This window comes from Pelobates fuscus, chromosome 3 (assembly GCF_036172605.1).
Source record: "Pelobates fuscus isolate aPelFus1 chromosome 3, aPelFus1.pri, whole genome shotgun sequence".
NCBI classification, from domain to species: Eukaryota; Metazoa; Chordata; class Amphibia; order Anura; family Pelobatidae; genus Pelobates; species Pelobates fuscus.
Window position 1 is genome coordinate 361304303 of NC_086319.1, and position 15147 is coordinate 361319449.

The following is a 15147-nucleotide window of genomic DNA, read 5'->3' on the forward strand; positions in this document are numbered from 1 at the left end:
GTCCTCCTTTGTGCAATGCGTCCTCCAGGCTCCTTCCTTGCTTGCTCGTTGTTGTAGAGGGTCTCTTTACCAATGATGAAATGCTGTAGCAGGCGGTGGGGTGCTGTAACGGGCTGCGCGCTCGGAATCCAATGATCCCTTCAATGGCCCTCTTTATGGACCTTTATGATATTCTATTCGCTTTGATTATTTAAATAAAACTATTTTTGCAAGAATTAGCTTCTAAGCAGTATTTATACAGAGTGCGGTATCCTTTTTTGTTGCATAGGTAGGTATATATACAAACCAAGGTAGGAGAGTAGTCGAAAAATAATAATACTTTATTAATAACAAAAAAAACATAATGTAAAAACTAGAGCACAAACAAAAAGATAATCACTCCACCCTATCCATAACTCCTTGTCTAATCCAATATGATAGACCGTAGTCGTTGGAAGGGAAGAGAGGGTATCAGGGGAAGGTCAGGGGGAGTGGGTAAGAGGAAACTAGGCTAAGTAAAGTGTAAGGTGCCTAGAAGAAAAATCAAGCTAATTCCAATTCCTACAGTATACTGATAGCAATAGCGTAAATGACCAGTCAGGATCACTAATAAGTGATAATAAGATCTATTGACTGGCTCATTAGACGCAATATAGTAGTTAACCACTAGGGGTCACTAGAGAGATAAATTCTAAACCTGTTAGCTTACTTCATTAACAAAATTATATCAAGTGTCAATGTGTACACAGATTGAAACATTTCAGTATCGGAAGGTAAAACAGAGTGTAACATATCTGTCAGTGTTGCAATAAGCTAGTACTGACAGGGCACTACAACCGAATGAGACCGTTGCGTGCTTCGTTACACCTGTGCTGGAAGGGTGTTAAGTGCATATAAGATCGTGCAATGTTAACACTTAGCAGGGACAGTTTAATGGGTCCGTTGCGTGGTCTGTTACTCCCGTGCTAAATAAGATTATATGTATCGGATTGTACAATATAATCACAGTACCTAGTTTGCAACGGTAGTATACTTGATACGTGATGTCATCTGTTACTCCTGTGTGGCATACAGTTATGCACACGATCTGTCAGTGCACTAACAGTGCCTAGATTAGCAAGTATAGCTCATATGACACGATAAATATGTTTAGAAAGACACAGAATAAGAATAGTGCCTTCATGGGCACTAGTTATAGTAAAGAGAGTATGCCAATAGAACGGCACAATAGTAAACAGGTAAAGAATATTGCATATACTGTGGAATAGTTTAAATGAATCAGTACCCAAATCGGTATAGTAATTGCTTTCCAATTAAACTTAGTCGATATGTCAAATTCCCAACCTTTTAGTTCTAAAGGGATTGTTTAGTATGATCAATAAGTGGTATCCTCAACTAACACAATCAGTCTATTTACTGCCTATACTCCTAAAGGGCTGTTAAACAACCAAGGTAAGCTTTAGTAAGGCAAGTGCTGGGACCAGATCGTCAGATATTAGAGGAATAGAGTCTAAGTAGGGAATGACGGAAAGCAGACGACGATGTAAAGGTAATGTCGGTGTAAACCCGACGCGCGTTTCGCCTGGATTAGAGGCTCGCCTGATATAATTTTGTTAATGAAGTAAGCTAACAGGTTTAGAATTTATCTCTTTAGTGACCCCTAGTGGTCAACTACTATATTGCGTCTAATGATCCAGTCAATAGATCTTATTGTCACTTATTAGTGATCCTGACTGGTCATTTACGCTATCGCTATCAGTATACTGTAGGAATTGGAATTAGCTTGATTTTTCTTCTAGGCACCTTACACTTTACTTAGCCTAGTTTCCTCTTACCCACTCCCCCTCCCCTTCCCCTGATACCCTCTCTTCCCTTCCAACGATTACGGTCTATCATATTGGATTAGACTAGGAGTTATGGATAGGGTGGAGTGATTATCTTTTTGTTTGTGCTCTAGTTTTACACTATGTTTTTTTGTTATTAATAAAGTATTATTATTTTTCGACTACTCTCCTACCTTGGTTTGTATATATATACCTACCTAGTTGAGTGACAGACGTCTCCTTCCTCTTCTCCTTTTACCTATCTCAAATCTCAACTGCCCTAGCTCTGCAACCTCCCTCTACAACTTCACCATCTCCTCTAAATTTAAACATGGCAAGCAACCCCGTAGTAAGTGAGCATTGTGTCCAGTCACCAGGCTAAGCCACACCAATGGGTTGTGGTCTGTGATTAGGGTACAACCCGTAAGGATGCAATTTCTTCAGTGACCAGACTAAGGTCAGGCACTCTTTTACCATGGCTGTTGCACATGGTTCCTTAGCTCTAGCACCTTTGGTATAAAAGGCATCCCCTCTGCCTCTGCTTGCCCCTTCCAGTACTCCTTAATGAGATCTAGTGGTACCCTCACACATCTCCAATACAATAGCTCAAATGGGGAGAGTCCAGTGGTTTCCTGCAGCACCTCCTGGTATGCAAATATGATTTTATGAATGGTGAGCTAATGATTGGCTTAAAGTGCCAGCTGACCGCTCTAGCTAATCAGTGACACCCCCTACCTAGTGGCACTCTGTGCTTCCTGACACTCAGTAAATAAAAGACACATTAAAACTGAGGTTTTTTTTTTTTTACCTGGGGAGGTGACAAGTTCCAAAGTTTTCCTGCCAGGCCCAGGTACCAAAGCCTTATGATGTAGTGTCCAGAATGAAGCTGTTCCTTTCTGCTCCTTCTCCTACTTTACCTTTGTGCTCCTTCTGATTATGTCTACTTCTTTACCTTCCTGCTCCTTCTGTCCCTTTCTTCTTATTTCTATTCCTTGCTGCCCTTTCCACCTCCTTGCTGGCCCTTTCTGCTCCTTGCCTCCCCTTCTTGCTTCTTGCTGCCCCTTCCTACTCTTTGCAGACCCTTCCTGATCCTTGCTGCCCCTTCCTGTTCATTTCTATTCCTTTTTACTCTTTTTCCTACTTTACCTTTGCGCTCCTTCTGCCCCTTTCAGCTCCTTCCTGCCCCTTTCTAATCCATGCTGCCCTTTCCAGCTCCTTGCTGGCCCTTTCTGCTCCTTCTTCTACATTACCTTTGTGCTCCTTCTGATTCTTTCTGCTCCTTTACCTTTGTGCTCCTTTTGTCCCTTCCTGCCCATATCTTCTCCTTGCAGACCTTTCCTGATCCTTGCTGCCCCTTCCTGCTCCCTTGCAGCCCCTTCCTGCTCCTTGCTGACTCTTTCTGCTCCTTGCTGCCCCCCTGCTCCTTGCAGCCCCTTCCTGCTCCTTGCTGACTCTTTCTGCTGCGCCCCATCCCTCACTTACCTGATCTGTAGCCTACCCACCCACCCCTCACTTACCTGATCTGTAGGCTGCCCCCTCATCAGAGCACTTACCTGATTTGTAGGCTGCCCCCTCATCCTTCACTTATCTTATCGGTAGGCTGCCCCCATCCCTCACTTACCTGATCTGTAGCCTACCCACCCACACCTCACTTACCTGATCTGTAGGCTACCCCCTCATCAGGGCACCTACCTGATTTGTAGTCTGCCCCCCATCCCTTACTTACCTGATCTGTAGGCTACACCCCATCCCTCATTTACCTGATCTGTAGACTGCCCCCCATCCCTCACTTACCTGAACTGTAGGCTGCTCCCCATCCCTCACTTACCTGGTCTGAAGGCTGCCCTCCATCCCTCATTTACCTGATCTGAAGGCTGCCCTCCATCCCTCATTTACCTGATCTGTAGACTGCCCCCCATCCTTCACTTACCTGAACTGTAGGCTGCCCCATCCCTCATTTACCTGATCTGAAGGCTGCCCTCCATCCCTCACTTGCCTGACCTGTAGGCCGCCACCCAATCCCTAACTTACCTGTTCTGTAGGCTTCCCCCCATCCTTTACTTATCTGATCTGTAGGCTACTCCCTATGCCTCACTTCCCTAATCTGTAGGCTGTCTTCCCCCCATCCCTCACTTACCTGATCTGTAGGAGGCCCCTCCATGCCTCACTTACATGATCTGTAGGCTGCCTCCCCATCCCTCACTTACCTGATCTGTAGACTGCCGCCCCATCCCTCACTTGCCGGACCTGTATGCTGCCCCCCCATCCGTCACTTACCTGATCTGTACACTGCCCCCATCCTTCACTTATATGATCTTTAGGCTGTCCCCCATGCCCCATTTCCATGATCTGTAGGCTGTCTCCCCCATCCATCACTTACCTGATCTGTAGCCTACCCACCCACCCCTCACTTACCTGATCTGTAGGCTGCGCCCTCATCAGGGCACTTACCTGATTTGTAGGATGCCCCCTCATCCTTCACTTACCTGATTTGTAGGCTGCCCCCATCCCTTACTTACCTAATCTGTAGGCTGCCGCCCCATCCCTCACTTACCTGATTTGTAGCCTGCCCTCCCATCCCTTACTTACCTGTTCTATAGGCTGCCCTCCAACCTTCACTTATCTGATCTGTAGGCTGCTCCCCATGCCTCACTTCCCTGGTCTGTAGGCTGCCCCTCCATCCCTTCCTTACCTGATCTGTAGGCTGCCCCTCCTTCCTTACCTGATCTGTAGGCTGCCCCCACATCCCTCACTTTCCTGATCTGTAGGCTGCCCCCACATCCCTCACTTTCCTGATCTGTAGGCTGCCCCCACATCCCTCACTTTCCTGATCTGTAGGCTGTCTCCCATCCCTCACTTACCTGATCTGTAGGCTGCCCCTCCATCCCTTCCTTACCTGATCTGTAGGCTGCCCCTCCTTCCTTACCTGATCTGTAGGCTGCCCCCACACCCCTCACTTTCCTGATCTGTAGGCTGCCCCCACATCCCTCACTTTCCTGATCTGTAGGCTGCCGTCTGGGGGTGTCTGTCTGCACTCTGTGCTGCTCCCATGCAGATTCAGTCAGGAGAGAGAAGCAGGGATAAGATGTAGCTTCCTATGCCTGCCTTTCTCCATACACAGCACCAGTATTGCAGTGTATTATCAATCTCAAGGAAAAATATCAGCTTAAGCTGAAAAATCCGCACCCTGCAGATGCCCATGGGTGTATACCTGTCAGGATCGGGACAGGGATCCAACACGCAGAGTACAAACAGTAGCCAGATACGTATACCGGACCTTAGAAGGGCCGGACTAACGTAAGTAGTACAGTAGAGAATGGTCAAAGACAAGCCGAGGTCGAGGGTAACAGAAGACAGGTAAGCGAGAGACAAGCCGAATCAAGGGTAACAGAGATAAGCAGAGTAGAGCAAACAAGCCGGGTCAAAACCAAGAGGGATAACTAGAATACACGAGCACTGAGTGACTAGAACAAGCTAGAACCACGACAGGGCAATGAGCTAATGAAAGAAGCACTGTTAAATGCCCTGTTCAGATAAGTAAACACGCCTCCGAGGCGTCCTGATTGGTCCTGAAGCAATTGAGTGACAGGTCGTTCCGGGTTGGCGTCCTGACGTCGACTTTCGGACGTCATGCTATAAAAGGGAGTCACTCCCTCGCGGCCGGCTTTGCATGACCGGATAGACCGCGAGGAAGGGGGAAATCAGACCGTCCGGATGGATGAACGGCTAAGTCTCTACCTCTTTCGGAGGTAGAGACCTCAGGTACCCTGACAGTACCCCCCCTCTCAGATACGCCCACCGGGCGGAAGGCACCAGGACGAGAAGGGAAGCGAGAGTGAAATGCCCTGCGGAGACGGGGAGCATGAACCTCCTCCTGAGGTACCCAACTTCTCTCCTCAGGACCATATCCTTTCCAATCGACCAGATATTGTACTCTCCCCCGGGAGATTCGAGAATCGACGATGGAATTGACTTCATACTCCTCCTGACCCTCCACCTGAACAGAGCGAGGAGGGGCGATCGTGGAGGAGAATCTGTTACATACTAGTGGTTTTAGCAAGGAAACATGAAATGAGTTAGGAATGCGTAAGGCATTAGGCAAAGCTAGACGATACGCAACTGGGTTAATTTGAGTCAGTACCCTGTAAGGTCCAATATACCGAGGAGCGAACTTCATGGAAGGCACTTTTAACCGAATGTTTCTAGTACTTAACCATACTCTATCGCCTGGAACAAACACCGGTGCTGCCCTTCTACGTTTGTCAGCTTGTTTTTTAACCAGCATAGAATTGTGCAGAAGAATTTGTCGAGTCTGGTCCCATAACTTCCTTAAATTGGCAACATGGACATCCACCGACGGTACCCCTTGGGAAGAGGGCTCCGAAGGAAGAATGGAAGGATGAAAGCCATAATTAATGAAGAAGGGGCTAGAATGCGTAGAATCACAGACGAGATTGTTGTGTGCAAACTCCGCCCAAGGAATCAAACCGACCCAATCGTCCTGGTGTTCAGAAACGAAACAACGCAAATATTGTTCAACCTTTTGGTTGGTGCGTTCAGCAGCTCCATTGGACTGAGGATGGTAGGCAGAAGAGAAATTCAATTTGATGCCTAGTTGAGAGCAGAATGATTTCCAAAAACGGGAAACAAATTGGGAACCTCTGTCAGATACAATTTGGGAAGGTATCCCATGTAAACAGAAAATCTCCCTAGCGAATATCTCCGCTAATTTGGGCGAAGATGGGAGTTTAGGTAAGGGAATGAAGTGAGCCATCTTAGTAAATCTGTCCACCACAGTGAGGATAACAGTCTGCTTTTTAGAGATAGGCAAATCAACAATGAAGTCCATAGCCAAACAGGACCATGGCTTTTCAGGAACCTCTAAAGGGTGCAGAAATCCGCATGGAAGCGAATAGGGTTGCTTGGTCTTGGTACAAACCTCACATGCCCCGATGAATTCTTTAATATCTTTACGTAACTCAGGCCACCAGAAATCTTTAGAGATCAGAGCATACGTCTTGCGAATGCCAGGATGTCCAGCCACCTTGCTGTTGTGGAAACAGCGTAACACTTCTAGTTGGAGAGTGGCAGGAATGAAGTGTCGATCCCCAGGAGTCTGTTTGGGCGCAAGATGCTGAAATTTCATGATCTCGGCAAGCAACGGAGAGTGAATCCTGAGATTCGTGTTAGCGATGATATTACCCTTAGGAACTATGGAGGAAAGGACTGGCTCAGTTATAGTGAACGGTTCATATTGACGAGACAAAGCATCGGCTTTAGAGTTCTTAGAACCAGGTCTATAAGTAAGTACATAATTAAAGTGAGTGAGGAACAAGGACCAACGAGCCTGCCTGGCGGATAAGCGCTTAGCCTCCCCAATATAAGACAAGTTCTTATGATCCGTTAAAATAGTAACAGGGTGTAATGTCCCTTCTAGTAAATGTCTCCACTCCTTTAAAGCCTTAATGACCGCTAACAGTTCCCTGTCGCCGATGTCATATCTGCTTTCAGGCCCAGATAATTTCTTAGAGAAGAACCCACAAGGGTGTAACGGTTTGTCCACCCCTAACCTTTGAGACAGAACAGCCCCAACTCCCGTCTCAGAAGCATCGACCTCGAGTAAGAACGGCAGAGTCGTATCAGGGTGGACTAGAATGGGGGCAGAAGCAAAAAGTTATTTGAGAGTCTTGAAAGCAACAAGAGCCTCCGTAGACCAGGTCCTAGTATCAGCCCCTTGTTTGGTCATATTGGTAATAGGCGCAATGATAGAAGAGTATCCCTTAATGAAGCGCCTATAGTAGTTGGAAAAACCAATAAACCTCTGAATAGCCTTGAGTCCTTTGGGCAAAGGCCAATCTAAAATAGATTGGAGTTTGTCAGGATCCATTTTAAAACCTTCCCCAGAAATCACGTAACCAAGAAAGTCTATCTGAGACTGGTCAAAGCTGCATTTCTCCAATTTACAGTATAGGCCATGTTGCAGAAGTTTGTGTAATACCTTTCTGACTTGTCTATGGTGAGTCTCAATCTCCCTAGAGTGTATCAGTATGTCGTCCAGGTAGACAATAACACAATCATGTTGAAACTCCCTAAGTACCTCATTAATCAAATCTTGAAATACTGCAGGAGCATTGCAAAGTCCAAACGGCATAACTGTGTATTCATAGTGGCCATACCGGGTATTGAACGCCGTCATCCACTCGTGTCCATGCTGGATTCTCACCAAATTATATGCCCCTCTGAGATCTAACTTGGTGAAGATTTTGGAGCCCTTAAGACGATCAACCAACTCGGTAATCAATGGGATAGGATAAGCATTTCTGATAGTTATTTTATTCAAGCCTCGGTAATCAATACAAGGTCTCAGCGTGCCATCCTTTTTCTTAACGAAAAAGAACCCAGCCCCGGCAGGAGAAGAAGACCTCCTAATGAATCCTTTCTATAAATTCTCACGAATATATTCCTCTAGAACAGAGTTCTCCTGAATAGATAAAGGATATACATTACCCCTCGGGGGCATAGTCCCAGGTAGAAGCTTAATTTTACAATCAAATGACCTGTGTGGAGGTAAAGAATCGGCATTCTTCTTGTCGAATACTGCCTTTAAGTCTTGGTACAGGAACGGTATCTGTTTTTCTGTGGACTGAGTAGGACTACCAGGTGTGTTAATATTAGCCAATGGAGAAACCTTGCGTAAACACCTCTCCTGGCAGCTCTGACCCCACGAGAGTATCTCCCCTAATTCCCAATCGATAATAGGGTTATGTCTCTTCAACCATGGATACCCCAGAACTATGGGAACAGAAGGGGACGAAATGAGCATAAGAGATAAATTCTCCACATGTAGGATACCAACATTTAAGTTAATGGGTATGGTCTCACGAAAGATAACAGGGTCCAGTAGTGGTCTACCATCTATGGCCTCAACGGCCAAGGGTGGGAAATTGTGTTTAGTGGCAAAGGCTTGGTCGATAAAATTCTCAGCAGCTCCGGAATCTATCAACGCCATAGCCTTTACTACTTCCTTCTCCCAAGTTAAGGAAACTGGTAGCAGAAGCCTGTGATCTTTATAATTAGGAGTAGAGGACAAAATAGAAACACCCAAGGCCTGTCCTCTAGAGAAACTTAGGTGCGAGCGTTTCCCGGGCGGTTAGAACAGTTCGAGAGTAAATGACCTCTGGCTCCACAATACATACATAACCCCTCCCTTCTCCTGTGCTGTCTCTCCTCCTCAGAGAGGCGGGTATAGCCTATCTGCATAGGTTCAGGAAGCAGAGAGACCGTGGAGTCAGGGCTTGGAAATGCGGGGGCTAACCTAAAGGAAGGTCTCCGGTTCCTCTCTCGAGTGTTCTGTCTCTCTCTTAAACGTTCATCTATACGAGAAATGAATGAAATTAAATCCTCTAAATTTTCAGGAAGTTCTCTAGTAGCAACCTCGTCAAGGATTACATCTGATAGCCCATTCAAAAACACATCCATATACGCCTGCTCATTCCACTTGACTTCTGACGCCAGAGACCTGAACTCTAGTGCATAATCCACAAGTGTTCGGTTCTCCTGTCTCAGGCGCAACAGTGATCTGGCTGCATTAACCTTTCTACCTGGAGGGTCAAACGTTCTTCTAAAAGCAGCTACAAATGCGTTATAGTTATATACTAACGGGTTATCGTTCTCCCATAGTGGGTTGGCCCATCTCAGAGCCTTCTCAATGAGTAAGGTGATAATAAATCCTACCTTTGCCCTATCTGTAGGATAGGAGCGAGGTTGCAATTCAAAGTGGATACTAATTTGGTTTAAAAAACCACGACATTTCTCAGGAGCCCCACCATAACGTACTGGTGGAGTAATGCGAGAAGAAGCACCTACTGTGGCTACCTCTAGGCCTGAACTTACAGGAGAGATAGGAGTAGTACGTATCTCCTCTGGTGGGTTATTGGCACGAGATAATAACGCCTGTAGCGCTAGTGCCATCTGATCCATTCTGTGATCCATGGCTTCAAACCTAGGATCAGGAGAAGCAAGCTGACTGTTTGTACTTGCAGGATCCATTGGCCCTGTCGTAATGTCAGGATCGGGACAGGGATCCAACACGCAGAGTACAAACAGTAGCCAGATACGTATACCGGACCTTAGAATGGCCGGACTAACGTAAGTAGTACAGTAGAGAATGGTCAAAGACAAGCCGAGGTCGAGGGTAACAGAAGACAGGTAAGCGAGAGACAAGCCGAATCAAGGGTAACAGAGATAAGCAGAGTAGAGCAAACAAGCCAGGTCAAAACCAAGAGGGATAACTAGAATACACGAGCACTGAGTGACTAGAACAAGCTAGAACCACGACAGGGCAATGAGCTAATGAAAGAAGCACTGTTAAATGCCCTGTTCAGATAAGTAAACACGCCTCCGAGGCGTCCTGATTGGTCCTGAAGCAATTGAGTGACAGGTCGTTCCGGGTTGGCGTCCTGACGTCGACTTCCGGACGTCATGCTATAAAAGGGAGTCACTCCCTCGCGGCCGGCTTTGCATGACCGGATAGACCGCGAGGAAGGGGGAAATCAGACCGTCCGGATGGATGAACGGCTAAGTCTCTACCTCTTTCGGAGGTAGAGACCTCAGGTACCCTGACAATACCATTCCCAGTCCTTGCAAGCAGTAACAAACATCCTATTAAAGTTTCATTAAACAGGCTGCTGGTCTGGACATGATAGAGGGAACTCTGCATGAATTTGATCCTGATCAAAGAGTTGGTGTGTGACCTCTGCAGTGAACTGGGTGCCCTGATCCAACATAATCTCCCATGGAAACCCCGCTCGAGAGAACACTCACATCATCGTGTCCGTCACTGTTTCAGCTTGAATACTGGTCAGTGCTACCGCCTATGCGTACCTAGCAGCATAGTCCACTATGAAAAGAATGTATTTGGTCTTACAATGTCTACTGTTATCCTACTAAAGGGCTTCTCTAACCGAGTCCTTGTATTGTCTCCCAGGTTCCCCACCCAGTGAAATGTCTGGCAATACTGGCGGATACTGTCAAGAAACTCTGGACCAGAAGACATTCTGGAAAACCCTGCATAAAGTCCAGCCAATGTCGAGATGTCCTGCCAGGGGGATGTCATGCCCAAGCAGAAGCTGCAATTGAGACTTTGGAAATACCAATTGTTGCCTCAGCATAGGGATGATCCCTGACAAGCATTCTCAGTCACCCTATATAGTAGTCCCTCGCTCAATATAAGCGGGTCCTCTGCCAGAATTCAGCTGAGGTATCTCAGGGGATTGGGTCTGTAATCACTGTCGGGGTAGGGTAAGTCTGTCTTGCCTGTGCCTCGTCAGACTCCATTGAGTGGGCCTGCAACTGCATTGTCATGGGGGAGCCTCTGCTGTTTGTGAGCCAGATAAAGTGAGGTGAGTTGACCCCAATCATTCCCCAGTAGCACTATGGTGGGTAACTCTTTCATCACTCTGACTTCCACAATGCCAGATCCAGCAATCAAGTGGCCTCGAGGGGCCTCCAAGCACCTAGGACTACTACATCTATATGAAGTTGTTATGGTGCCTCAAGGGGACTAAACTGTCCCTTTAAGTTAAATCATTCAGCAAATATTTCGTCCAATTCACCTCTTGTAGCTTTGTCACATTGCTACATATAATTCACATTTCTATTCTACCAACGTATTCTACAGTGATTGACAGTTATATAGTGGGGTTATATAATAGCAGGTGATTGACAGACTAAATAAATGTGGACAGATACAAGAGATGGAGAAGGTCACGCTCAAATGAGCTTACATTCTAGGACCTCCAAGGAGCCGAATATTGACATTATATGATTGCACATTGTAGAACTGCAAATGAGGGATCCTCCTCACAGTGTGTTTTAATATTTTTCTTTTTTAAAGATTTTTCTAGCTAGTAAATATTGTAGCGGACCCCTGGGTAACCCAACCGGTTATCTTCACTAATTCCCTTCCTTCTGTTGGTCAGAAACCATGTAAAGGACAAATAGACCCATCTTCAACCCAGTAACTGGACGACACATAGTCCTGGAGGTACAACACAATGCTCTTGGCCACATGGCTTTTATGCATAACCTCCTGCTAGGTGTAGATCACACAAAACATACAAAGTCACCTCCCTGGATCCTCCCCCTACCTGGGTCCCTAGCATGGGAAAGGATGCTGTTCCCTTTGTCCCCAAAGCCCACCACTAAAGTCACAGGGTTTCCCACACTAATCGCCAATTGTCTTTTTTCCAAGAGCCTCTGTGTCTGGGAGTCTCAGCGCAGGAAAAAGGAGCCGTCCCTTTGTCTCCCAGGCACAGAAAAGCCCGCCTGTGGGAAAGGAGCTGGTTTCTTTGTCCCTCAGGCTCATGAGAGCCCGGCAAACCACCATTCACAAGGTCCTGGTGTGAAACCCAGACAAGGGAATCATCTCCTTTCGGCGTATGAATGCTTCCCCTGGCCGCCGTTTGTCTATGCAAATGGAGGCCGCCCAGGGAAGCACTCATTAATTACTTGTATAAAAAACTGTGGAAAAGGAAAATATTGAAGTAATTGCTCAATATCACCAAGTGTGTGTCACTCCAAATCACACCACAGTACAGAAAACAGAATATATTTAATAATATGGTGAGAGCAAAAACGGGTGGTATGTAAACCAATAGTGAGTAAGATGTATAAAACATACACATATGCCATGTATCTGTAAATTCCTAAAATGATAAAAACATAGTACATAGTATAGCCTGTATAAAATAAATGAAATAACAAATGTGGAGAAAATCCCATTCACATGGTGCTGAGTGGTTTGAAAGTGGCTCAGACTGTAAGCGCACATAAACGCCAGATAGAGGGGTAGATGTAGGAACAAAGATCTTTAATGGTTACATGTAAAACAGCACACACTTCACCTCCAATCTAAAATAAACTGCACTCTAGTGCATCTACCACTCTATCTGGCGTTTATTTGAGCTATTTGAAGGGAAGTAGAGATTTGGTAGAGGACATCTGTATCCTGGTTCCAGCATTCTGACCTCCATACAATTTAAAGGCGCTTATAGTCTGAGCCACTTTCAAAAAGCTCAGCACCACATGAGTGGGAATTTTCTCCACATTTATTATTTAATTTATTTTATACAGGCTATACTATGTACTATGTTTTATCATTTTAGGAATTTACAGATACATTGTAAATTTGAATGTTTTATACATCTTACTCACTATTGGTTTACATACCAACCGTTTTTGCTCTCACCATATTATTGAACATACTCATTAATTACTTCCCTTGCGGCTTCACACCTATGGGTCGAGTGTGAACGTTCTGATTAATTAATGTTAACATTCTAATGGAGTACCGGGGAGGCCCTCATTCGGGAGACGAACGAGGTGGGAAACAATCAATGAAAGCATATATGGCGTTCACCTGTATGAATGGTGGCCACCCAAGGAAGCACTCATTAATTGTTTCCCTTTGTGGTTTGCGGTTTGACACTTTGCGGTTTGCGGTTGCGAGGTGTGAACATTCTAACCTAACATTCTAAATGAGGGGTTGGGGTTTCGGAGGTGAATGGATTCCCTCGATGGAAGACCTCCTCGAACGGGGAGTGGGCACAATAAGCAAAAGAATGGGGAAAACACACACAATGCAAAGGCAGGCAATTCACGGAAAGGTAGTGGGTCCGCCACAAATATAACTCACTGTATTTCTATTGTGTATCAGTATGTGTAAGGCTCCAGCAGTTCTACATATATCATAATAATACTAATCTTTTCAGCCTTATTTCATTAAGGTTTATAGTAGAATTCTAACAAAAAATAAAGGTATATAGTTGTTATATATCTCACCTATGGTTTCAAGGGACATGATTTTACCAGTGTTAGTAAGCACAGGGTCTGGAGTCGGAAGTCCCTCCTTGTGTAATAACATCATGACATGTGTTTGTGCTTTGATGAGTTCTTCATTCTTGCTATCCTCTCCATTGGTAATCTTCATTACAAACTCTGCAAATTCCGCGTTGCCATCACAACATGCTTGTATATAAAAATTCTGATCGTCATAACTTGGCAGAGACTTAACTCGGGTTACATCTAAATCAAACAGTGTCTTTGCAAGTCTGATGGCTTGTTCTTCATTAAGGTTTGGCTTACTGGCCACCACTGGATTTTCAGATTCCCTTTTACAGTCCATATCTTATCTATGGGCAAAATATATAGCGGAAATATTACAAATTAAATTAAGAATCATTATGAAGAGGAAGTCAAAGTGTATTTGTTCATTTTAGCTTGGATAAGAAACATGTTATGAAGTGTCCTAAGCAAAAAGACACTGCACAGGCGAACAAATGTGCAAATTAGGTGCAATCAACCACTATAGCTAGCTAGCTGGTGGCAAGAGTGCCCAGAAGAAAAGCAAGTTACCTGCGATCTCTCCTTAATCCCTATGTATTTTTAAACAAATGGAGTTTTTTTAGTCACCTCCAATGGCCATGAGAGGATGAGCCCACCTGCCAATGTCAAGGCAGACCCCCCTAGGTGGGTCCTAACTCTAACCAGTCACCTTGCTTCCTTGAGCCTCTGGCAAAAATCTCTACTGAGACAGAAAGGGGTGTTTTTTAATATACACCCCTCTACATTATTAACCCTTAATAGGGAACACATGGGATGGGCGGCTGCATTGTAACAAGGCTGAGTGATACAAAAAATGGATACAAATGCAGAAAGATAAGTCCTGCGCTCACTCCCATCACTGGGCGACTGCAAATGACTACAGTACACATCAGCCCCAATATATAGTAAAACCCAAAGAAAAACAAGTTACCTGCGCTCTCTCCTTAATCCCTATGTATTTTTAAAACAAATGGAGGTTTTTCAGTTACCTCAATGGCCATGAGAGGATGAGCCCACCTGCCAATGTTTGCATAGGGATTAAGGAGAGAGCACAGGTAACTTGTTTTTCTTTGTTTTTTACTATATATTGGGGCTGATGTGTACTGTAGTCATTTGCAGCCGCCCAGTGATGGGAGTGAGCGCAGGACTTATCTTTCTGCAAGAGTGCCCAGAAGCCCTCCACTTTGCAAGAAGTCAGACTTTTTTAGATAAGTTTGACTACATACCTGAGGTCCATCAGGTGTTGCTTCCTCCATTTCTGCGGGAACAAGTAAGAGCCGGAAGTTCCTGCCAGGCTTAATATATGCAGAGAGTTTCCGGCTCCCAATGAGCTGTATTGGAGTGGTGCCCGACGATCCCCAGGTAAGAAGTCAAACCATTCTAAAATAAGTTGACTCCTTACATTACAGGTGGGCCAGGTCACACCCAGGGCCGGACTGGGGATACAAAGCAGCCCTGGAAA

At 45.4% G+C, this 15147-nt stretch overlaps 1 protein-coding gene across 2 annotated transcripts in view; it reads right to left on the bottom strand.

Moving 5' to 3' along the window:
• HYKK (hydroxylysine kinase) overlaps nucleotides 1–15147 on the bottom strand; it is a 37213-nt gene that overhangs the window by 10051 nt on the left and 12015 nt on the right. For both annotated transcript variants that reach the window (XM_063449261.1, XM_063449262.1), the window contains exon 2: nucleotides 13644–13993. In XM_063449261.1, the coding sequence (XP_063305331.1) occupies nucleotides 13644–13986 (343 nt within the window). In that variant the 5' untranslated portion in view covers nucleotides 13987–13993. The remainder of the gene's footprint in view (nucleotides 1–13643; nucleotides 13994–15147) is intronic.